Below are 22,544 nucleotides of genomic sequence, written 5' to 3'. Positions count from 1 at the left end.
GAGTATATATGTGAATGTATATTGAAGATGCAAGCCACTGCAGTCCCTTTTCGTCGCCAACTCCTCACCAAATCGATTCGAGAGATTGATAAATCTGAGATCCGAAAATTATTCCGAAAACCAGACACCTAAATCAAACTTTATGGAAAAGCCCGATGAAAATGTTAATGTACACAATTTTTTCAATTTAAGACAAAATACAAGAAATGGATTGCATTTTACTGTAAATGGAAAATGAGTGTTTTATTGGGATATTGGGCTTGAAGCTTTGTTTTTATTTTACAATTTTGGATTAAGGTTTACTATTAAAAAATTAAGGTAATATATAAAATACAATAAAATAAAATATTAGATATATTTGAAAACATTTACAACCAAATAAAAAAATTGGTTTAGTAAATTTCGAGGGATAATACATAAAAAATTATCTCTCATTTATCAATTGAAACGCGCTAGATCTTGGGAAAATTTGGCTAAATGAAAGACCCTGGGGGCACTATAATTACAATATTCCAAGAAAACCAAAACACCATATTTATTTCATCCTAAAAGTATGCTTTTCTATCGTATCACAATTGGTTTCAAAAAGGCAACGAATTAAACATTTCTATTAAAACATTTCTATCATAACCCAATTTGGAATGGAGATTATAATTTCATATTCTTTTTGACGAAAGTGAGTTCTAGGCTTTAGAAATAATACACATCTTACAATGGAAAAGGTATGTTTCAATAAGGATGAAACAGATAGGATCCCAATCCTATAAAACTAAAAAAAAACCACCGTTAACAAATTTAGCATACTCTACTTGCATTGGAATTCACTATTCATGGGTTGTATTAGTCAAATAAAAATAGAAAATAAAATAATTCCGTCCTGTCTGCTTGGTTTAAGTACTCCATAGATTTCTTTCATTCCATTTTCATTTTATTCCATTTTCGGCCTCAAAATTCCAAATTCAAAAAACATAGGACCAACATGTTTAGGTTGCTAAATCGACTGATCTTGGCGAATCCAACGGCCAACAGGTGGAATCAGAAGCCCCTCACCACCAAACCCATCAAGTCCTCTTTCTCCAAGTTGATGAAGCCCATCGAGGGGTTCAAGCGAAATCGGATTCCCAAGATCAGTGTGGTCGGGGCAGGACAGGTGGGCACGGCCATCTGTGCGATGCTGCTGCTCCGCAATCTCACCAAATATCTGGTCATCCTGGACGTCAACTACGAGCTGGCCAAGGCGGAGGCCCTGGACTTCCAGCACGGCTCCGCCTTTCTGGGCGACGCTCGAGTGGTGCCCTGCGGCGATGGATCCCACTCCAAGGATTCGGATGTGGTGATCATAACGGCTGGTGCACGGCCATCTGGCAAGGATCGCTCCCGCCTGGCTGCGATGAGCAAGACCGTCGAAATCCTCAAGGAGGCGGTGCCCAAACTGGTGAAACTCAGTCCCAAGGCGACCTACTTAGTCATCTCGAATCCCGCCGATGTAATGACTTATGCCGTCCAGCGTATTGGAAAGCTGCCCAAGCATCGCTGCTTCACCACCGGCTGTCACTTGGACTCGGTGCGGTTCCGCAACCTCATCGCCGGACGTCTTCAGGTGCCTCCATCGCAGGTTCAGGGCTATGTGATCGGGGAGCATGGATCCAGTGCGGTGCCCGTGTGGTCCTGTGTCTCCGTCGGCGGCATCCGGCTGAATGATGTGATTAAGGACCTGGCCTGCGGCGATGATCCGGAGGATTGGTGGGGCATCATCGAGCAGGTCACCACATCCGGACTGGCCGTGGGCAAGGCCAAGGGCTATACCAACTGGGCCATTGCCCTAACCTGTGTGGATATCGTGGAGGCGATGTGCGGAGGGAGGGGGAAAATCGCCTCAGTGGGCACGGATATGAAGGGTATACACGGCATCAAGGAGAATATTGTGCTATCCCTGCCCTGTTTGGTCACCTCGGGTGGCATTAGTCATGTGTTCGAGCTGCCCCTCACTACTGTGGAGCAAAACAAGCTGATGTCCTCTGCCAATGTCCTTCTGGAGGCCCAGTGCTCTCTGAAGATCTGAATGAGTATACCCAGTAATACCCACACCAAAATCTCCAAAAATAGAAAAGACAAGAGAGAGAGACTGGGCAAGCCCTTTGCCCCTTCCACCTTCTGCCTGAGCAAGCGAGACGAAAATACACATATGTTTTGTAGACGAGCTGTAAAAATGGAACGATAAAAAAGTAGTTTTTCACATTTCTGTGAGCCTGTGAATAGACATCTAAAATTTTGTAATTTTCCCAAAAATTATGATTAATTTCATTTCGAGCAGTGACAATTCTTTAGCTGACGTTTGGATCTCCAAGGTCTTGGGGCAGGTCTTTCAAAGAAAATCGAAAGTCTTGGGTCTTGGAAACGAATAGGTAAACAGCGAAAATGAGAAAGCAGATGGTGAGCTCCGGCGAAGAAATCTCGGGTCCCAAGACATTTGGGGTCATCATCGCGTGGAGCATTGCTCAATTTTTGGAGCCAAGGTCTACGATTGTAGCAGGCGCCCACGAATCTCAGTAGCTAATAGCAACGATCGCTTTCCGCGCTCTCCACATTATTATATTTACTTCCATTGTAATTATTTTGGGTGCAGATGCGACGAAGCGAATCAAGTGGTTGACCTAGGGTTGCGACACGCCAAGATTATGCAGCATCCCGTCTAATAACCACAAGTGTAGCCAAGTGTAACAGGCCACCAGGCGAACAGAAGTTGGGCAGGTGGCCCACTCAAAAGTCGGAGATTTTCAACGCCTCGTTGCATCGTCTGGGAAAATGTTCCGCTACGATTTTGGGCTATTGTTGTAGTAGAGTGAGTGCGAAGACACGATCGAAGTGGGCCACGCCCACGCAGGCCCTTTCCCCGCCCTATAATTTGTTTAAATAAATGGAAAATGTTTAACACTATTTAGCTGTTTGTTTGGCTAATTGAAATTCACTAGGCGCACAGTGCGTGGTGAAAGTAAGCACACACATCTGGATTTCCAGCTACCTGCTAAGTGATTTTCGGGTTTATGCTGGAGTGATATGAATTCTTCACTTATGTTTCCCTGTTCAAATGCTACAGTTTTTCCCCCAAAATTAAAAATACATATTTATGGAGAGATCCCCCATGGAGCCTGACGAATGTACATATGTTTTGTTTATTGTTAGTTTGTTTGTTTTGGTTGTAAAATTCCGAATAGGCTTACAGGAATTATAGGCGGGGTGACGATAAGAGCTATCGAATCTGTGGAAATTTCGACCCGATAATAGGTTTCTTCTTTTGCTGTTGACCTATTGAAATGCGACAGTTTCGCATGTGTTTTTGGGGGATGCGTGGGATGATCGTGGACCATGTGATGCTGGTCTGTCTTTATAGAGAGCCTTATAGTGGTACTCCCACTGCTAAACATTTACATCTTCTTGTTTTTTTTTGTATTTTCAAGTTTCGTGATAATCTGCGCACCATTTGGTTTTCCCAGAGTAATCCCCACACATGCCATCATCTGTTTTCGATGTGCATCCGAGTGTGACCTTTGAACAGGCGAACAGCCAGTGCAGCCTGCATCCGGTGCATCCGATTTTCTCCCACATCCGAGGGCTTTGGGTTATATTTAACAAATGCATGCGAGTTTTGGGTTCGTTGCATTTTCGTTTCGGATGCTGGATGCAGTTTTCCACAGCACGATCTTCGCCTACTATCAATTTTGTCAGCCTGTTTGGCCTGGTCACGCTTCGGTGATCTTCTGAATGGGATTAGGGGAGATTATCTCTATTTGGGCACGGAGTTAGAGTTTTGTCTGTTCGATTTTCTGCTAACCTGTTCTATTGATCTATTTGGTCACGCTCCACTGATTTTTCCTAGAAGTGCACTTTTGACCCTTTTGTGTGCCCAACCAAATAGTTTTTCACTTAGGTTTGGTACCTGCTATTGATGCTGGCCTCATCGTTTAATCCGTTTGGTCACAGCTCAATGATTTTTCGCGGAAAATGCATAGGATTTATCAGGTAGGACACCCACACCACACTTTGCACTGGTTGCGTTCATTAAAATCTGTAACCCTGTTCGAATGCTACAGTTCTCTGACTCTTAACTCTTTCTAAGGCTCGGATTTTACATCCATGAGGATCTATAACTAAAATATTTGATGGGCTCCTTTCAAAATCTTTGTTTGCCTGATATTTTGAACCAGTTCGTTATGCCTCACTGACTCTTGAGCTACTGTATGGATATTCTTAGGAACCAGATTTAGACTATTCTCAGCTATTGATTTTGAGCCAGTCGGCATATATTCTTTTTATTTTGAAACCCTGGTATTTCGGTACACTTGGTTGCACATTAGTGATTTCCTCCTAAAGTATTGGACGCTACGTGCCATCTTACATTTACCTAAAATGTACAAAAAGGTATATCTGTTTTTGGATGCTGCGAGCCTGTTGAAATGCTATAGTTTCTGGAGGTTTCCTTTTACTTTTGGACATAAATCAACGAGATAATAATGAGAAATGGGGTTAGGATGCTGAAAACACCCGCAATGTAATAGGCAAACAAGAAATGAGACAAGCTCAGCTCGAAATTATATTAAAAGTGAAAAACTATTAGGTTTCAAGATCCGGTTTGGAATTGAAAAAAAAGGAAGAACATTTTTAAAATCGAATAATCTGCAGGTCCTTGTTGGTTGTGGACACATTCTTTTACAGTTTTTTATTTCTCGAACGATTTCTGTTTGTGATCTATGTTAACCTGTTCCATTTTTTGATCATGGTCACGATTCATTAATTTTGTGACATCTTTTCTTCACATAAGAAGATAATGCAGTTCCAACGCTGAAATATTTGTGAGCAGGTGGAAGTATGGTTTTCCAGAGACTTTTTGAAAATCATGTTGGCCTGATTAATTTTCAGAAAGTGATTCCGCTTCATTAGTTTTCATTTTAAGACGTTTAAAAAGGATTTTCCCAATATATGCTATTTTTACATAAAAATGAATTCTGTTGAACTTCTAGAGAATTTCCGTCGTACAACTGTTGTTGTGCACCACCTAATTTGATCTTTGAACATTTAGAAAACGAGATAAAGGTCACAGAAGTGTAGCATTTGAATAGGATCTCAGAATCTGAAGGTAGGATTTGAAATGTACATATATAAAATTACTGCAATAATATAAGAAAAGTAATAATAAACACAGTGTTTGTAGGAGCAGGTAAGCGTGACCAAAATCAGAAAACGGAACCGGCAATCAGAATTTCAAAGCAGGATTCTGGATCCTGGAAAATATCCTGACCCAGACCCGATTTTCAGCAGCCTAATATTCCACACTAAGGGAAAAGGGTCTAAACGTTCTAAGGCCAAGAATAATTTTCTGGAATCAAAAAAGGTTTTCTTGTTATGTATAAAGGGGATCCGAGTTTCTATTTGAAATATAATATTCAAGTGAATTTATTCAACGATTCTGTTTACCTGTTCGTTTGCTACACTTCATGCATGCTTTTATGACTTTCGTTACGTTTCATCGGTTAAAAATATCTTCTAATCTTTTAAACACCCTGATGGTACTCTTTTAATTCTTTCTGTTTTTCCAAACGGTCAATTTTGAGTGGTGTGTGAGTTCACAACGGGTTAAATGGTAGCATTTTAATAGGCGAACAAAAAATAGTATAAGTTGATTTTATGTGAAAACTTCAAAAATACAGGACAGATTTTTCTATTCACCTGTCTAACATTCATGGTATCCTGCTAGTCCTTCAGCGAATGGTTTCGCTTCAGTGATTTTCATTTGATTTTAAATTCAATAGATATTGTAAGGTCCTTCTTTAGCCTACGATTTTTCTTTAAGGATTTTAACATGTCAATAATGATTTAATCGATCTTTTATGAAGTGATTTTAAAATGTAAATTGTAGCATTCGAACAGGGTAACAACAAATGTTACAAGCTGAGGTTGAACTGGAAAGGTTACAGGTTATTCCAGGGAAGATGCTGCAGTGAAGATTTTCCCATACACCCTGTTTTAGAATCATGCTAGCCTGCTTGCTTTTCAGAAATTGGTTACGCTTCTTTGATTTCCATTCAGAAGAGACAGTTTTCTTGGGAAAACTCTGCCAAAAATAGGTCGCACTTCGTAGAATCTTTTGTTCGGTGGGTGCAGATCTCCTGCTGCGATCGTTAGTCTGACAATTTTGCTAACCTGTTCCCTGGATACACACGAGTGCGCTTCAGTGATTTTTCCCATCATCGAGCGAAGATGCCTTGCCCTGCCTGTGGGCTCTTTTCTTCTCCTGGCTTCGCTCCTCCAGGTTGCTGTGAACCTGTTCGAAAATTATGCATCGATGCGCATCAGTGGCAATCATGGCAGCATAATAATGGGATGCTGCTGATGAGGCGGCTAATAAAGTGCCGAGGGTACCTGAGGCCTCAGCCAGATCACCTGGCTGCCGATTCTGTTCACCTGTTCGTTTGCTACACTTTATGCATGCTTCGGCAGTTTTCTAATTATGATTTATGATCTCTGGGATTAGACGAACAATGGGCGAGGTTCCCAAGACCTGACCTTTGCTGACTTCCACACGATCTGTTTGCGGTTGAGCCCCGAGGGCCCATGATCACCGCAAATCCCCTGCAGACAGCATACAGCCAAAGGCTTAAATCTGTATCATTCGAATGGGAGAACAGAACGGCAGAGCTGGGCTCTCCATCTATCTGTCTGCTCTTCCCAGGTAGACGGGCGAACCCGAGAAGTCCCTTATTTCTGGCCTCAATCTCAGCTCACTTTTGGGATGCTGTTGGCCTGATCGTGAGGTTCGGCTTGATTGCACTTTAAACCGCAGGCGGTGGCCCGAGGCGAATGATTTCAGTTCCAGGAAGTCCAAACAACAAAAGGCCAGGGTTTGATGGATGGTTTTTGTGTTTGTTTTGCTAATTGATTTTGAACAGGCTAGCAGAACGGTTAGGAAGGCAGTTGACTATCCCGGAAAGCTGATATCCTATTATTTTCGAAAACTCTTTTGCAGCCCAAGTGCTAATTCCTATAATTGAATGCGATGGCTTCCTGTTTATTTTAATACGGCGTGAATTTATAACAGGCTGGCAGGCAATGAAAGCAAGTTTCCCGCTCTTCGCAATCGAATGGTTCTTGGCCCAATAATGGCTATTGTAATTCGATGCGTGTCGAAGACCATTATGAGGGTCTTTGGCACTCAGCAGTCAGCTCTTCTTAGACCCTTCTGCCTGCGCTGTGAGCCTATTCAAAAACATGAAATTATCGTGACAAACATCAGGGTTCATTAAGTCGGCTAAACATATGTACCGCACACCATGATCGTTGATCACGTTTCCCGGCGATCCATAAAGAGAGTGTCTGGGGGGCGTGTTCTTCGCCGTTGGCCATTTGAGACCCTATAATTTTCCAGTTGATAATCTTGCCTGATGATCACTAATTGGCTGTCAAAGTGACAGGAACGCAGCCTAGTCGAGCAAGCAACTGGTGGAGTGGAGGACTGTTTCTTGACATTTCTTCGGGGTTGCTTCGGTTTGTGGCACGTGCCACACTTTCTTGAGGTCTCCAGACTTCTTTTGTTTGAAATTTGATGCTTGTAAATGTCTTGGGCCTGAACAGGCAAACAGAGTTTGGGGAGCGACGACAAGATGTTTTCGGAACTGATGTTTCTTTGGCGTGTTTTTTCCAGTTCCCTTGTTGTTGGTGGTTGAAGTTGAATTTGATTTTGAGCTGGGAAGGGGGAAAGTTGATTGCAGGTTGTGCGTAATTGAATTACTTAATGATGCGGTTAAATTGGGGTTTTGTTGTTTTTTCGGGTATTGCTTCCAGGACTGTGGTGCTTACGATTGTTATAAATTATTTATAAAAATGAAAATAATGGAATTTAAGCTCATTAAAAAAAAATATATTAATAGGTTTATGGATAAATAAAAGTCAAGTTGCTTTGAGATTGTTAAAAAATAAAAATAAAATTTAAAAAGACACACAATTTAGCAACAAAGTTACGTTCAAATAAAAATATTTTCCCTCGTCGCCCAAGTGTTTTCAAGATTATTAAAGAAGTTACAATTTCAGATGTAAACTTTTCTATATTTTTAATGATCTTTGTAGTTAGGAAATAAAACAAATTTTAATTACCTTAAGTTGTAAATTTAGATATAATAATTCTAGATTTTTAATAAAGTAAGGTACCCAAAGAAACAAATGTATTAATTTAACTTACTTTTGTACAGATTAAACTCAATCCTAACATTAGTTTCTAATACTAAAAAGTAAATGAATTCGAAAATAATATTTATTAGTCTCTGCAGCTAATAATTTTGCAACACGAAGTTGTTAATATGCATAATCAAGTAAGGTGCCCAGTGAAACACATGTATTAATTCGCTTTGCTTGTGTCTTTACACAGTTTAAACACAACCTTTACTGCTTTTCTGCTTTCCTGGTCGACATCATCGCTTGAGCATAAAAAGTTCTCACGATCATTCGGTCTTCAGCGAGAAGACTCATTCTTGTAACGGATAATGGCCAAGAATTTCCCACACGATGTTGACACAGCGAACCGCGACCATCCAGCCGACCGACAGACGTTCAAGCCCTCCGCAAACACACACCGAAAAAAAAGAAATTCCACAGTGTCCACATCCGTTTAACGTAACGATCGAGGATCTCGTTAAGAGCAACAACCACTGGGGAAGCGGAGGTGAGGGGTAGAGCAACCATATCGGGGAAGTGGACGCCACCATCCAATTTTTCTGCGCTCCTGGTCCCTTTAGCTGTGTTTCGATTCGGAGTTCTCACGCGAGCACATGCCAAAACGAGAAAGGGCGATGGAGAGTGGAAAAAGCAGGGAAAACAATTAACAACTAATTTAAGCCCCTGCATATAATTTCGGTGAGCGAGAGGTCCCGAGGGAGATGCCTTATCTGCAGGAGCTGTGGGAAAAAATACGTTACATTCCTTTCCTGCCGGCGGTTAGGCATTTATTCCCACGCGATCCTCAACTCTCGTTTTTGTTGGTTTTTGGGTTTTCGCTTTCATGTCGTACCCAGTGTCTGCGAAGTACAGGGCTATATTGGTTCTCTGCCCGATCTCTTCGGATCTTAAAGATACATTTATTCCTTAATACCAGACAAGATCTATAGCATAGCTAAATATTATATAATAAAATTATTATTATAAAAAATATTTAATTTAAAAAAATAAATAGATAAATTTGCCATACAAATATTTCCTTACAAGTAGCAATTATATAATAATCATCAGCCTAGAATAAAAACAAGCCTTGCTCTTTTATGAAACCCATTTATAAAAAGGACTTTAAGAACCAGGTATCTCATAGTCGAATCACTCAATTGTAACGTTCTTTCTTGTTTTTTGGATCTTCGTTCACACGCTCTGTGCGTAAAAAAACTGAAATTCGAGAGATGGGAAAGGCAGGGATGCTGGCTCTCTTTGCTGATCGCCTGTTGCAAGATCAACAAAATTTGATTGAAATTCTCACGCTCCAGGCGAGGAATTTTACCTGCCGCGAAAGGATTACGCCCACATTAGCTGGAAGATATTCGGCTCAAAGATCTTTGGAACAAAATCTTTGGAAGAAATTTTCTAAATATTATAGTCTTACGGTTGCTGAAAGCCGCTTATAGAAGGTGACACTTTCAACCCTCCTGGGTCTCAATTCCAGTTTAAGATGTTTTTTGTAGAGTCCTATGAATCTGCTGTTCCCCTAATGGAACTCAAGATGTTGCACGACTTTTTCTTTTCTTATAACTAGAAATCAACCCTTCTCTGTACAAGGTGTACTTGAGTAATCTTCCCTTCTTCTAGGGGTTTCTGTTTGCCTGGTGAGTACAAGACATATTTTTGAGATAGCTGAAATCACGAGGGTTGCAAACGTCTCAGTAATGGAAGGAGACAGAGAAGGAATACCTTCTTGAAACTCGATAGTTTGGTGGTAGTTTTGCACCTTCTTACTATACTCCTCACAGGTAAGATGGCAGGCAATCCTGGAAAGGTGAGAGCAGCTAGCTGGCCAAACTGTTTGCCTGATAGTTATTTTAATTGAAGCGAAGTTTGTTTAATCGTATTTGCATATAAAATTATCTGGAAATACCAGGACACCCTGGAACTGTGCCACCCATCTTAATCTTCCTGTTTCCCTGATACCAAATACTAATTAGTATTCCATATATAGCCTGAATTCTCACGCCTTCCAGGAGTTGAAAAAAATAAAGGGCAACAAACTCGAAGGAATCCATAAAAAGATCAAAGACATCCTAAGGTTTCGCGTATCATGTGACCCCCGGGAATGTTGAAATCTGTTCATTGCCTTGAGGATGCTGCGTGCCTAGTAGAAACTGCCTAATTAAGCCGAATTCGTTCTCACGCCTAGCCCAAAAAATTTCAGCATGTGGCATGTGGCGTTCCAAGAAAAAGTGGCAAATAAAAAAAGGTCGCAAAAAACATCTTCCGAAAAATTAATGTTTATTTTGTAAAAAGAAACGGAAGCAGGGACAGGAAATGGAAACCGTAAGATTATAAATCGATTTTTTAATTGAGGAAATGGAGTTTCAAGTGGTAACAAAACACATTTCCGGTTGTTAATAGCCTTTTCCAAAGGAAATGAGAATGCTTCCGTAATCCTGCAGGTGATGTTTTAAAGACTCTTGCAATGCTGAGAGTGGCTAGAATTAGGGATAAGGATTTTGTAGCGTGCCAGGATACTTTTCAGTTTTCATGGTTTCCTGTTAGATAATTCACATTTTGAGCTATCTCATATGGCTGTTTCCCACGACAACTAATCTTCGTTTATTTTCCAATAGAAATACAATATCTTTGGAACGTGCTTTTCAAAGAATTCTCCCAGGTTCCATTTTTATACCCGTTACTCGTAGAGTAAAAGGGTATATTGTATTCGTGCAAAAGTATGTAACAGGTAGAAGGAAGCGTTTCCGACCCCATAAAGTATATATATTCTTGATCAGGATCACTAGCCGAGTCGATCTAGCCATGTCCGTCTGTCCGTCTGTCCGTCTGTCTGTCTGTCTGTCTGTCCGTCTGTCCGTATGAACGCTGAGATCTCGGAAACTATAAAAGCTAGAAGATTGACATTTTGCATGCAGATTCTAGGAGTTCCTACGCAGCGCAAGTTTGTTTCAAAAGGGTGCCACGCCCCCTCTAACGCCCACAATCGCATATATACGATTTTAAAAATTTCAATATTTTGGAAAAGTAAAAATGCAGTTTTATTGTGTTTATCAATACCTATCGAAATGTAGAAGAAATTTTTTAAATCGGACCATTCGTTAAAAAGTTACGGCGGATCAAAGTTTTTCTCCATCTCTTTCGCACTCCCTTTAGCTGAGTAACGGGTATCTGATAGTCGGGGCACCCGACTATAGCGTTCTCTCTTGTTATTTATTTATTGCCTGTTGATCTTTTCAGAGGAAGTATTCCATTTAAGGAAATTTTATTTGAAGTGCAAACAAAGACCATTTCCGGTTGTTCTAAGGAAATTATCATGCTTCCGTTATCCTGCAGGTGATTCATCAATGGCACATGTTTTGGTGTTGAGACTCTGGGAATATTTTGGGATAATGACTGCTAGCTTTCCTGAGGTCCTGGTAGATAATTCCCAGTTTTAGGCACCACTTAAGACTGTTTCCCACGAAAACACCAATAATCTTAACGTGGAAAATGAATGTTTACAAAAGAAAGATTTTCCCAGGTCCCTTTTTTACGGTTCATTTTTTGTTGGTCTTTCCTTTTTTAGGTTGAATCTTTTACAACAGTCAAGGCGAACAGATTCAATTTCCTGTTTGAGGATATGTAATTTTGAGTGTTAACAACGGTCACTTCCGGTTGGTATCAAATGTCTTCGAAGGAAGTGATTGTTGAATACGAAATCCCACAGGTCATCTTTGCCCTTTGTGGCTAAATATTTTCATTTTCGTATTAGGATTGGGTAGCAGCATCTTAAAGCACTTGCATACTTTCCTGTCAACCTGTTATACAATTGTCAGATTCCACCACCACTTAAAGTTCTTCCCACGACAACTATTCTTTGATTTTTCTTGCGTTTTTTATCCTATCCTATCGTTCTACTCATCCAACATCTCACCTTTAGTCAACTGTTTTGAAAAGGTAGGAGGTTTTGTCTGGAAAATTGAATTGACTGTATTTTCCCAGGACCAGAAGGCAGTTCGAATTCCTCAGGAAAACTATTTAAATCGTTTTGTTCTTTTTGATGTTCGCCTGGTAGTCGAGATTTGATTTTTGTTGATTAAGATGTAATTTTCACACGATCAGGAAAAGAAAATTTCCCACAGTTTAATTTAACACGTATAAAAGATGAATTTGTTTTTCCCACATAATAGTTTGCAGGAAGAGAATAATCGTGTACTCAGAGCAATCTATATTTTCCCAAGACTTGGGTGCAGAAAGGATCCCTTTAGGGAAATGTAGAGTGTCCTGTTAGGTTTTGTGTTCGCCTGGTGCATGAGTATTGCATCCTATCGATTAAACTATAATTTTCACACGATTGTCTGATAATTTTTCATTTGCGTGAGAAGTTTACAGAAATGTGTTTTGTTATATTTCCATTCAACAGGTTTGAGGAAGAGTTTAATCGTGTGTTACAATCCTTATGAATTTTCCCAGGACTCGAGATCAGGTAACTTCTGATCTGTTTTTTTTGTTCCTTATACATGAATATTAATTTTTCTTGATTAGTCACTACTTCCACACGATCGGCAGATAACTTTTTTTTCACATCAATGCATTTTTTTATTTCTTCATGCCACCGAAAATCTCGTGCTTCGAGTCAGCTGCATTTTCCCAGAAATCTTAGTCCTTTTGGGAAATTTATTTGAAGCGTTTTTCTTGTTTTATGTTCGCCTGGCACATGAATATTCTTTTTTGTCGAATAAGATTCTTTTTTCACACGATTAGCAATGGTTCAAATGTTACTTTTATTTTCCCATGCAACAGGCTGTAGGAAAAGCATTATCGTGTGCTCCAGTCCAGCTGCATTTTCCCAGGACTCGAGAGCAGGTAATATGGTTTAAAAAAAATATTTTTTAATGTCCCCAGATTTTTCTTATTGGCTACAATTTTCCGACAATCTCCGTGCCACAGGAAATGTCGTGTACTTCGAGTCATCTCGATTTTCCCAGGACTCGAGCCCAGGTAGGATCGTCTTGGACAAATTATTTAGGCCGCTCTTCTTTTTTATGTTCGCCTGGTACATGAATATATTTTTGCCAAAGGTGTCCAAACATTTATTTTATTTTCCCACGCAACAGGTTGTAGCTGCATTTTCCCAGGACTCGAAATCAGGTAAAATTCTTTTGAATTTATTATTATTTCTCTTATGGGTCACAATTTTCCCACAATCGACAGATGATATTTTTCACAATTTGGTATTTCTCTATGCAACAGGAAATATCGTGTGCCGTGAGCCATCTGCACTTTCCCAGGAATCTAACCTAGGTAGGATCCTTTTTGGAAAACTATTTGCAGCGTTCTTCTTTTTTATGTTCGCCTGGTACATGGACTTTAATTTTTGTCGAATAAGATTTTATTTTCACACGATTAGCAATTTATTTTATTTTCCCAAGCAACAGGTTGTATGAAATGCATTATCGTGTGCTGCATTTTTCCAGGATGCGAGACCAGGTAACATTCCTTTGAAAAAACTGTTTTGAGTATCTTTTAATTTTTTTCGAAGGGTCAAAAATTTCCCACACTCGGCAGATGAACTTTGTTTACGTTTTTCATTTCTCTCTACATCAGGAAATATTGTGTGCTCCGTGCCATCTGCATTTTCCCAGGACTCAAACCCAGGTAAGATTCTGTTGGAAAAATTACTTGCCGTGTTCTTCTTTTTATGTTTGCCTGGTAAATGAATATTATTTGCTGTCGGATATGCTTACAATTCTCACGATTAGCAATAGTCCATCAATTGGTTTTATTTTCCCATGCAACAGGTTGTAGGTTCAGCTGCATTTTCCCTGGACTCGGGAGCAGATAACATCCATTCGGGAAAACTATTTAGAGTGTGCTGCTCCTTATGATGTTCGCCTGGAACATAACCATTGATTTTTCCTAATTAAGCCGTATTTTTCACACGATCGGCAGATGAATTTTCCCACATCTGCTCCGGCGGCATGGAAAATGCATTTCAAATGTATTTATTTTTTACCCATGGAGCAGGTAGTAGGAGTCGTATCATCGTGTGATTTGGGCCAGCTGCTCGTTCCCAGGACCCATTAGCAGGCATAACTTCTATCTCTATTCGGAAAAATTCTATGGCTCGTGCTACATCTTATGCTGTTTGCCTGGTTTAAATGTTTACATTGTGAACATCTGGTTTGAAAAATTCACACGATCGGAAAATTTGTAAAGGACCAAAGGCAGATGAAACGATCCCACCTGCTGCGGCTGCATTTCAATAGATCTTGATTTTTTAAGGATCGTTTTTTAAACAAAAAAGGGAGGTTCCCGTTGCATTCAACAAGGTTTCCTAGAAAACGGGTGTCGCTTTTGTACCGTGCTGCATTTTCCGATGCATTTTCCCGAACGAAGCAACAGGTAGCGGATCGTTTTGGGAAAACTCTATGGGTTTCTAACAGTTTCCGCTGTTCGCCTGGTATTAGAGTTTTCCTTTCGCACAATTATTAAGGGAAACTCTCACGATCAGGACCTGAAAAACGGGTGTCTCCGTTGTACCGTGCTGCATTTTCCGATGCATTTTCCAGATCGAAGCAACAGGTAAGGAATCTTTTGAGAAAACTCAATGAATTGGTTACTCATTTTTCTGTTTCCCTGGTATTCCAGTTTTCCAGTTGCACAATATTTTTGGAAAATTCTCACGTTCAGGATGGATTTGAAGACTGCATTTTTTCACAGCTGCACCAGCTGCAAGATTTAATTCTAAGGGCATCTTTTTTTAAGAATCTTCTCTATGTGGGAGGTCTTTTCTTTGAACAGATTTCAGCTGCACTTTTCCCAGCCACAAACAGGTAGAATTTGTAGAACCTCTTCTGTTTCAGCTACTGAAATTTCTGAATGCCTATTCTATGATTCTTCTAGGCTTTCCAAAAATTTCAAAAATTCTCACGACTTTCAGAAGATTAAGGATCGAACTCATATCCTTTCTTCTTAAGCAACAGGTCCTAAGTGCGTTTCTTTCAAGATTTTTAGTTTTCCTTGCATTTTCACATCTCAAAAAACTTTTCCCATGTGGCATTCTAAATTTCCAGCAAACAAAAGGACAACCCAAATTCTCACGTTGTTTCCTAGAGACATCTTTTGACTACCTGCTCGTGCCCGTTTTCCAAACATTTTCCGATATATCCGACCATTTTTTCTGCTAGCCTGTTACAAATTTTGAAAGGTTTCCCAAGCATCTGGAATATTTCACACGGTCAGCCCGTGCTAAGAGATCTTTCGATGGTTCGGGGGCAGCACCAACCACGATTTTCTTTAGCCTGTGCCGATCTTTGTTCTCACGCATCTGCCATCGAGATAATGGAATGCGGGAATGAAAATGCTTTAAAGAAAACCCAGACACAAAGCGATCTCTGGTTTTATGTGATTCCCAATTCGGGGAATAAATTCTAAGACTTGGGATGCTAGAGCGGTCCCTTTGAGTGGCTTAAATTCCATAAATGGTTCGTGCGGGTACCTGAAAAAGGTCCCAAGCGAGTATGCCATCTCACTTTTCGTGCGTTCTTAGGAGATATTCTAAATGTTTCTGAGCTCCTGTTAGATTAGTTGTCTCCGGGCTGAATAGAGAAAGGGACTTTATGTGAACCGCAACTTAGATCATGGGATATTGATATTGATCTGGGCTCATCACATTGTACGTCTATACTTCTATTAAATGGAACAGGTGTTGGTCGAAACTCGATTTATATTTCCATTTCCCAATGTTTATTCAGCTGTTGTTTCGAAAAATCGACACACTTCTATAAATACATATAAACTGTATGAAAAATAAAAATCAATTCTGTTCGTTAAGTGTATTTAATAATGTTTTTCTTTCATTACTAAGATGTATGTATTTTATTTAATTTTTTAAGGAACAAGATTTATACGTTCTTATGTACGACTTGGTCTGTTAGAAATTATCATGTTAAATTCTTGGCATAAACTAAACTTAAGATATAGAGGTAAAACTTTATTATTATTATGTTATTTGGTAATACAAAAAAATTTCATGCCCATGAGACCATGCCCATACTTGGCCCATACAACCACATGGCGGATGCGTAATATTTTAAAACAAATTATTCTCAAAAAAACATTTTTGGTCTGTCTGGATCAGTAAAAATTGCGGAAAAAAGCAAACTATTTGTTTTTATATGAAACATCTGCATTACTGCATTTTTCCAGAGGCGGCAAGGCATTTTTTAAATTAAACAATAATATTTATTTCATTAAATCGAGAATTCCGTCCACGAAGCACAGTAGGTAAAGATGTGGAATACGTTACATTTAAAAATTATGTTACACAAAATTTAATATAAAACCAAGTTCTAAATCAATTATAATTTTATAACGAAATAATCGAAAGATATTTAACCACTTTTTAACGACAATGACATTGACTCTGTATAAATATAAGTATAGGCTCTACTTTTTAAGCTCTCTTCTGCTTTAGCCATTATTTAAACAACCGTTCTTATTATTTAACTCCTGATCCTAAACTCAACACAGCCCATATTGTCGGTGACAAAGGTGAATGGGTTCAGGATGGTATCGTTCTTGGGATTGATCTCGGCCAGAGTTACATTCGTGACATTCGGACACGTGGGCCTGTCAGTGGAACAGGTGATGGAGCCGCACACCTGTCTATTTTCAATGCAGTTGTCGATGAGTTTCAAGGCAACTTCCACGCTGGAGGTAATGGAGTACACCTGTGCAAAGGAGCACTGCCAGGAACTTCGTATACGACTTTCAGCAGTACACTCGGAACTTTTAAGGTATGTATTAAAGTTATTCTCGGTGGTCACCGTGTGCTTATTGGCATCGCCGATCTATAAGTGGAATAATTAGGTAAAAATTGTAGGCATCTACAATATAAATATTGTATACTCACCACCTTGGTCACACAGAGCGTGTAATTTAACTGAGCAACAGGATGAAGCTTTAAGCATTGTGCCAGACCGTTTTTCAAATTATTTTTATAGTAATTATTTAGTTGATTATAGGTACTCTCGGGGGAGTTTAAAACCCCACTGATGCTCTGCGCACAGTTGGTAATGGACGTTCTGGCGGCGCTGATCGTCGGTATGGTGACACTATAGTTTTGAACGCACTGCTTGGTCCAGGAATCAATCAGGGTGATGGGATCCAGCTGAGCGGAGGCTTGCTCCAGTTTCGACTGCATCGAATCCGCCTGAACAGTCAGGGCCTCGATTCGCTTGCTAAAGAGAATCCTAAAGTTGGCCAACTGATCTTCTATTTGTTTGAGCTTTGCATCGTACTGCCGCTGGTTTTGCAATATGTAGAGATCCATGGACTGAGAGACGTTCGACGCCTGACCGGCCACCAAGCTCAAAAGAGCAACACTGATTGCTATACCCAGAATGTTTTGCATCTTGACTGTGAACCGAACAATTGAGGACGCCCTGTTTATATAGCCTCTCTACTCGCTTTCTTATCACTTCGTACTTCCCCTACAAAAGCCATATCAGCTGCGTCCCAACAATAAATTGAAATCTCCCTCTATATTTTATTGTCTTCCATTATTTTTTAACTCAACAACTGTTTACATAAGGTTTGGCAAGCTCGCAATTCACAAGAATTTCTTCGGGTATCCTCTTATCAAGGCTTTAATATTTGCGCAAGGTTGAAATATAATTAATTTCGCCAAAGCTCTAAACAAGGTTATTTAGGGGAAACCTTAAGTTGGGTAAATAAGCAGATATAAAAAGGGGAGTCACATAAAACACCTGCGAGTTATACATTTTTATGAGCACAAGCAACATTTTTTTAATTCTTTCAGTGGTGTTAAACTTGGTATGTAAATTGGATTTTTCAATAATTTTCAAACTTTTGCTATAAGTAGCTTTTGTGATCCGTGGAAATTTCATAAGGGAATCCCATAGCTCAGTACTAACTAAAGATTGTAAGTATTATCAATTGCTGATGCATCGTTGCTATTTTTAATCTAAACGCTGTTTTCCCGTTCGCCGCATAAGAGTCAATCTCAAATTTGTTGTTGATCTCAACCAATATTATAATTATGACTTGAATTTGCAAACCCGATCGAATTATTCTCCATAAAAGGCCACTGAATATCGACACCGCCCACGCCAAACGAGCCAAGGCGATTGCACAACGGAACTTTCTAGTATTTCAGTGTTTTGCTTTTTTGCTATTGTTTATTAAGTATACGAATAAATATCATAAAGGGTAAAATACAACGAACGCTTAGGTTAGGAAGGTAAGATGAGAAACCAAAACAAACGCAACATTTGCAGGATTAGTTGGATTCAAAACGGGGGAGGATCGGATCTCACTCAGTGCTGGACCAATTTGAAGCGGGCTGCCTCCGCATAATCCCGGGCATCGGAGAAGTTACGTTCCGGCTTGATCCGCACATCGGTGGGATCGGTGACGAACTCGCCACTCCAAGTGGGCGGCAGCACAGTGGGCTCAGTGTTGTAGTCGAAGTAATCCTGGTCATCGGAACGATTGCGCTCCTGCTTGATGCGCGTCTCGCCGCTCTTCACAAAGGTCCCGTCCCACTCGGTGGGCAGGACAATGGGCTCCGAGCTGAAGCCGTAGAAGTTGTTGGTATTGGTCACGTTCTGGTTCTGGCGACGGATCTTTGACACATTGTTGACGGCTCCGTCCGGATACTCGAACTTTCCGTTCCAGCCCTCACACTTGATGGGGATATAGTCCTCTTTCTTGCGCAGCGGCATCTCTGGGTTTTATTTTTACTATTTTCCAAACGCTGATCTTTTCGCGACGAGATCGCAAACACTATTGAATCGCTGTCGAACAGGTCGTATTCTAAAATATGATTTCACCTTGTTTGAGCGCAAAACTCGTCATGTAAATAAATGATTGTTATTTGCCGCGGAGAGTCGACCCCCGCGATTTGTTTGCGAGTATTTCGAATCGCTGACGTCAGGGGCGCAAGACTTAGCGCGATTTCTTCCGACAGCTTCAAACGGGTTCAGGCACTGAGAAAAAAGTTAGTTGGCTATAAATCAGGGTTTTATACCGTAAACCTGAAGTGATCATTTTCTGGGTATTTTTAAAATCCACTACTAAATCTTAAGGAATTAAATAAGTTTTCACGAGTGTTCTTAAATTTCCTTGCATGGCTTAATAGTATTAAACTAAAAAACATGAAAAAATAAAATTAGAATCGATCTTAAATAGTGCACAGAGAAAAAACGGAACAATATGCAATTGATATTGTTTTATATAATTTTTTCCATAACAAAATGATAAGACTTCATATCAATGAGGTACAAAATCATATGTACGGAAATATTATTTTGATATGAACACAGAACGGACCAAAAAATTGATATGGAAAAATACCCGATTGATGACTATTTTTTATATTTTTGTTCTCTATGTTAAATAAAACTTTAGAAATGATTTATTTTTTTAGTTTTAAGGAGTTTTATAAAAAAAGAGGAATAGTGATCAAAGCATGTATCTTGAATCAAATGCCTTCCGTGAATGGTTACATTTTATTTAGGACTCTATTTCTCTTAGTGTACCAACAGGTCGCCTCCTCCGCGGGTTCGCACTTTCGATCGGTGGCAGACAATGGCGCGTCGCTTGGCGCTTGGCCATATAAAGTCATCGCGTCTGGCAGCTCAATGGCGCAGAGCAGCTCCAAGCCCCGGCGGAGAGTTATGGTGGCCTAGCTGTCATAGGTGTCTTATGTAAAAATACAGGGGTATATCTTGATTGCCAGCAGATTAAAGTGATTCATACGACCCGGCAGCAAGTAAGACTTATTCCGGAGGCGGCTTACAATTAGAATGTATATCGGAACCACATTCTGGTTTCTTGTTTATTTTTGGAGTCTTGCCGATCTATTTGTGTAGATTAGTTGTGCAAATAGGTACTACAGAATAATTGAGATACTGTTGCACGCTTATAAGAAAATTAATTTGTAGCCTTTAAAGGCATATCATTCATTACCATTTTATTTATTTGCATTTTGTTTTATATGCCTTTAAAGGTTTTTACTACCATTTCAAGTACGGTAAATTATCGGATTAAACTGGAACACATTTTTTATGTAAGCAAAAATTAAGTCTTTATAAATATTTCTTAAAACAAGAAAGAAAGCTAGCTTCGGCCAGCCGAAGCTTATATACCCTTGCAGATCATTCCTATTAATTAACAAATCGCCAAAAGTTTAAATTTTCTAATATTTCTCATTAATTTTCCGATCGTTCCTATGGCAGCTATATGATATAGTCGTCCGATTTTGATCAAATTAAAATTGAAATTCAGAAATATTTAAAAAGAGTTATATCCTAGAGTAGAAGATAATACAATAAAAACCAAAGAAGCTAGAATTTATTTCCTATTACTTTTCCATTAATTTTCCGATCGTTCCTATGGCAGATATATGATATAGTAGTCCGATTTTTAAAATAATTAATTTGAAATTCAGAAATATTTAAAAAATAACATCCCCAAAAGTAGAAGGTAATATTTCAAAAAACACCGAAGCTAGAATTTTTAAAAGATTTTTTCTTCCGATCCTTCCTATGGGAGCTATAAGATATAGTTGTCCGATCCGGTCGGCTCTGACATATATACTACCTGCAATAGAAAGAAGACTTTTGCGAAAGTTTCGTCACGATAGCTCAAAAACTGATTAGTTGTGCAAATAGGTACTACAGAATAATTGAGATACTGTTGCACGCTTATAAGAAAATTAATTTGTAGCCTTTAAAGGCATATCATTCATTACCATTTTATTTATTTGCATTTTGTTTTATATGCCTTTAAAGGTTTTTACTACCATTTCAAGTACGGTAAATTATCGGATTAAACTGGAATACATTTTTTATGTAAGCAAAAATTAAGTCTTTATAAATATTTCTTAAAACAAGAAAGAAAGCTAGCTTCGGCTGACAGACGGACAGACGGTCAGACGGACAGACGGACGGACAGACGGACAGACGGACATGGCTATATCGACTCCCCTATTGATCCTGATCAAGAATATATATACTTTATGGGGTCGGAAACGTCTCCTTCACTGCGTTGCAAACTTCTGACTGAAATCATAATACCCTCTGCAAGGGTATAAAAATATTATATAAAAAAATCCAATATTTTTTCCTTTTAAAATATTTATTATGAAATTCCCTCATTCTTGTTTACTTCTTTCCTGACCCTACCTAACTTGGCCCAACAAAGATATGACAGTCATTGGGCCATTATTCACTTTTTCATGGGTTTGTGTCTATGCTAATTGCTAGTCCCATCAGTGCTTCCCAATTAAGCTCTGCACAGACAAACAACGGAAGGTGGTTCAGACGTAGAAAAAATACACAGAGAAAAAAAAAATTACTAATGAAATGTTTACTAAAAAGTTTATTATAGTTGACATATTTAAACACACGTATCCAAAATATTTTTTAAATGTTTATAATATTTTTCTATATTTTATGTTTATTTTATTTAAAAGTAAGAAATCTTTTTGTTTTATTTCTTCGAATAATCAAATTTTTTGCACGTTTAGGAAGTACATATGGAGGATCTGGTTCACCTAAACACTATTTTACAACAAATAGGTAAACAATTTTTTTTTAAAAAATAATTATAAATAAAAAAGACAATTTTTAATTAAGAATAGAAATAGTGAGTAACTGAAAGCTTTCCAAAAAGGTCAAATGAAAGTATTTGGGTCCCATTTTATCATTATTATCATTATCACTATCTTCAGTAAAGTTACGAGCTTAAAAACTAAGTCTTTTATAATTCAGGAAATTAATATTCAAAGGCTGGTAGTTTTATTCGTTGTGTATCTGATGGACGTCCACTGCTCCTCCATCTCCTGTCCTCTTTGGCTGGATGCGTGGCTGGCTTACCTGCGGTATGGACTCCCTCGCCGGGGTCTCTCCCCCTTCCTCCTTCCCCCATCCATCGGTGTCCCTCCGCTATCTGCCACTACCCATGTACCTCCTGCGGCCAACTCCTGCGCCGCTGCCTCGTTAGAAGAAGCAGAAGCAGCGGCGGCAGCGCCGGCAACAGTTTGAAACTTTCTCATTTCGGCTGGCATGGAAGAGCAGAATGGCCTCCTCTGTTTCTGGCCTCGTCGTCTGCGCAATTGCTGAGCGCCTAGTCGAAAATCCAACTAATTGCTTATTTTAACCCCTTGAAAACTGGGCGCACACCCAGATAAACTCACACACACACACTCTATGGTCCCGGGGCTTCGTGTTTATTAATTAACAACACAAAAACCCCGAACCAACAAAAGGCCCCGAATACACACACACACACTCGCACACTCACTCTTTCTGCCAGCC

The 22,544-nt window shown here is 39.4% G+C and overlaps 3 protein-coding genes across 3 annotated transcripts; 1 reads left to right on the top strand and 2 right to left on the bottom strand.

Moving 5' to 3' along the window:
• The first annotated feature begins 885 nt into the window (after positions 1-885).
• Positions 886-2,289, top strand: LOC108061487 (L-lactate dehydrogenase). The gene has a single exon (XM_017147716.3). The coding sequence runs from the start codon at positions 980-982 to the stop codon at positions 2,060-2,062; it is 1,083 nt and encodes a 360-aa protein (XP_017003205.2). The 5' UTR covers positions 886-979; the 3' UTR covers positions 2,063-2,289.
• Positions 2,290-16,019: 13,730 nt separating this feature from the next.
• LOC108061590 (uncharacterized) lies at positions 16,020-17,636 on the bottom strand. Its single transcript, XM_017147892.3, has 2 exons — positions 17,114-17,636; positions 16,020-17,051 (listed from the first exon to the last, which is right to left on the bottom strand). Exons 1-2 carry the CDS (start codon positions 17,612-17,614, stop codon positions 16,704-16,706), a joined length of 849 nt encoding a protein of 282 aa, XP_017003381.2. The 5' UTR covers positions 17,615-17,636; the 3' UTR covers positions 16,020-16,703.
• A 737-nt stretch (positions 17,637-18,373) lies between these two features.
• Positions 18,374-19,008, bottom strand: LOC108061591 (uncharacterized). The gene has a single exon (XM_017147893.3). The coding sequence runs from the start codon at positions 18,945-18,947 to the stop codon at positions 18,540-18,542; it is 408 nt and encodes a 135-aa protein (XP_017003382.1). The 5' UTR covers positions 18,948-19,008; the 3' UTR covers positions 18,374-18,539.
• Positions 19,009-22,544: the final 3,536 nt, after the last annotated feature.

The sequence above is a fragment of the Drosophila takahashii genome, chromosome 2R, assembly GCF_030179915.1.
Source record: "Drosophila takahashii strain IR98-3 E-12201 chromosome 2R, DtakHiC1v2, whole genome shotgun sequence".
NCBI classification, from domain to species: domain Eukaryota; kingdom Metazoa; phylum Arthropoda; class Insecta; order Diptera; family Drosophilidae; genus Drosophila; species Drosophila takahashii.
The sequence above is the reverse complement of the archived record's forward strand: the minus strand, read 5'-3'. Positions and strand labels throughout refer to the sequence as shown.

What these genes read in the sequence shown, in the direction of transcription:
- LOC108061591 (XM_017147893.3), bottom strand. Translation starts at nt 18,947, where the DNA reads ATGCCGCTGCGCAAGAAAGAGGACTATATCCCCATCAAGTGTGAGGGC.
- LOC108061590 (XM_017147892.3), bottom strand. Translation starts at nt 17,614, where the DNA reads ATGCAAAACATTCTGGGTATAGCAATCAGTGTTGCTCTTTTGAGCTTG. An exon ending in CGCTCTGTGTGACCAAGGTG is followed by an intron (nt 17,052 to 17,113) that starts GTGAGTATACAA and finishes TTCCACTTATAG; the next exon opens with ATCGGCGATGCCAATAAGCA.
- LOC108061487 (XM_017147716.3), top strand. Translation starts at nt 980, where the DNA reads ATGTTTAGGTTGCTAAATCGACTGATCTTGGCGAATCCAACGGCCAAC.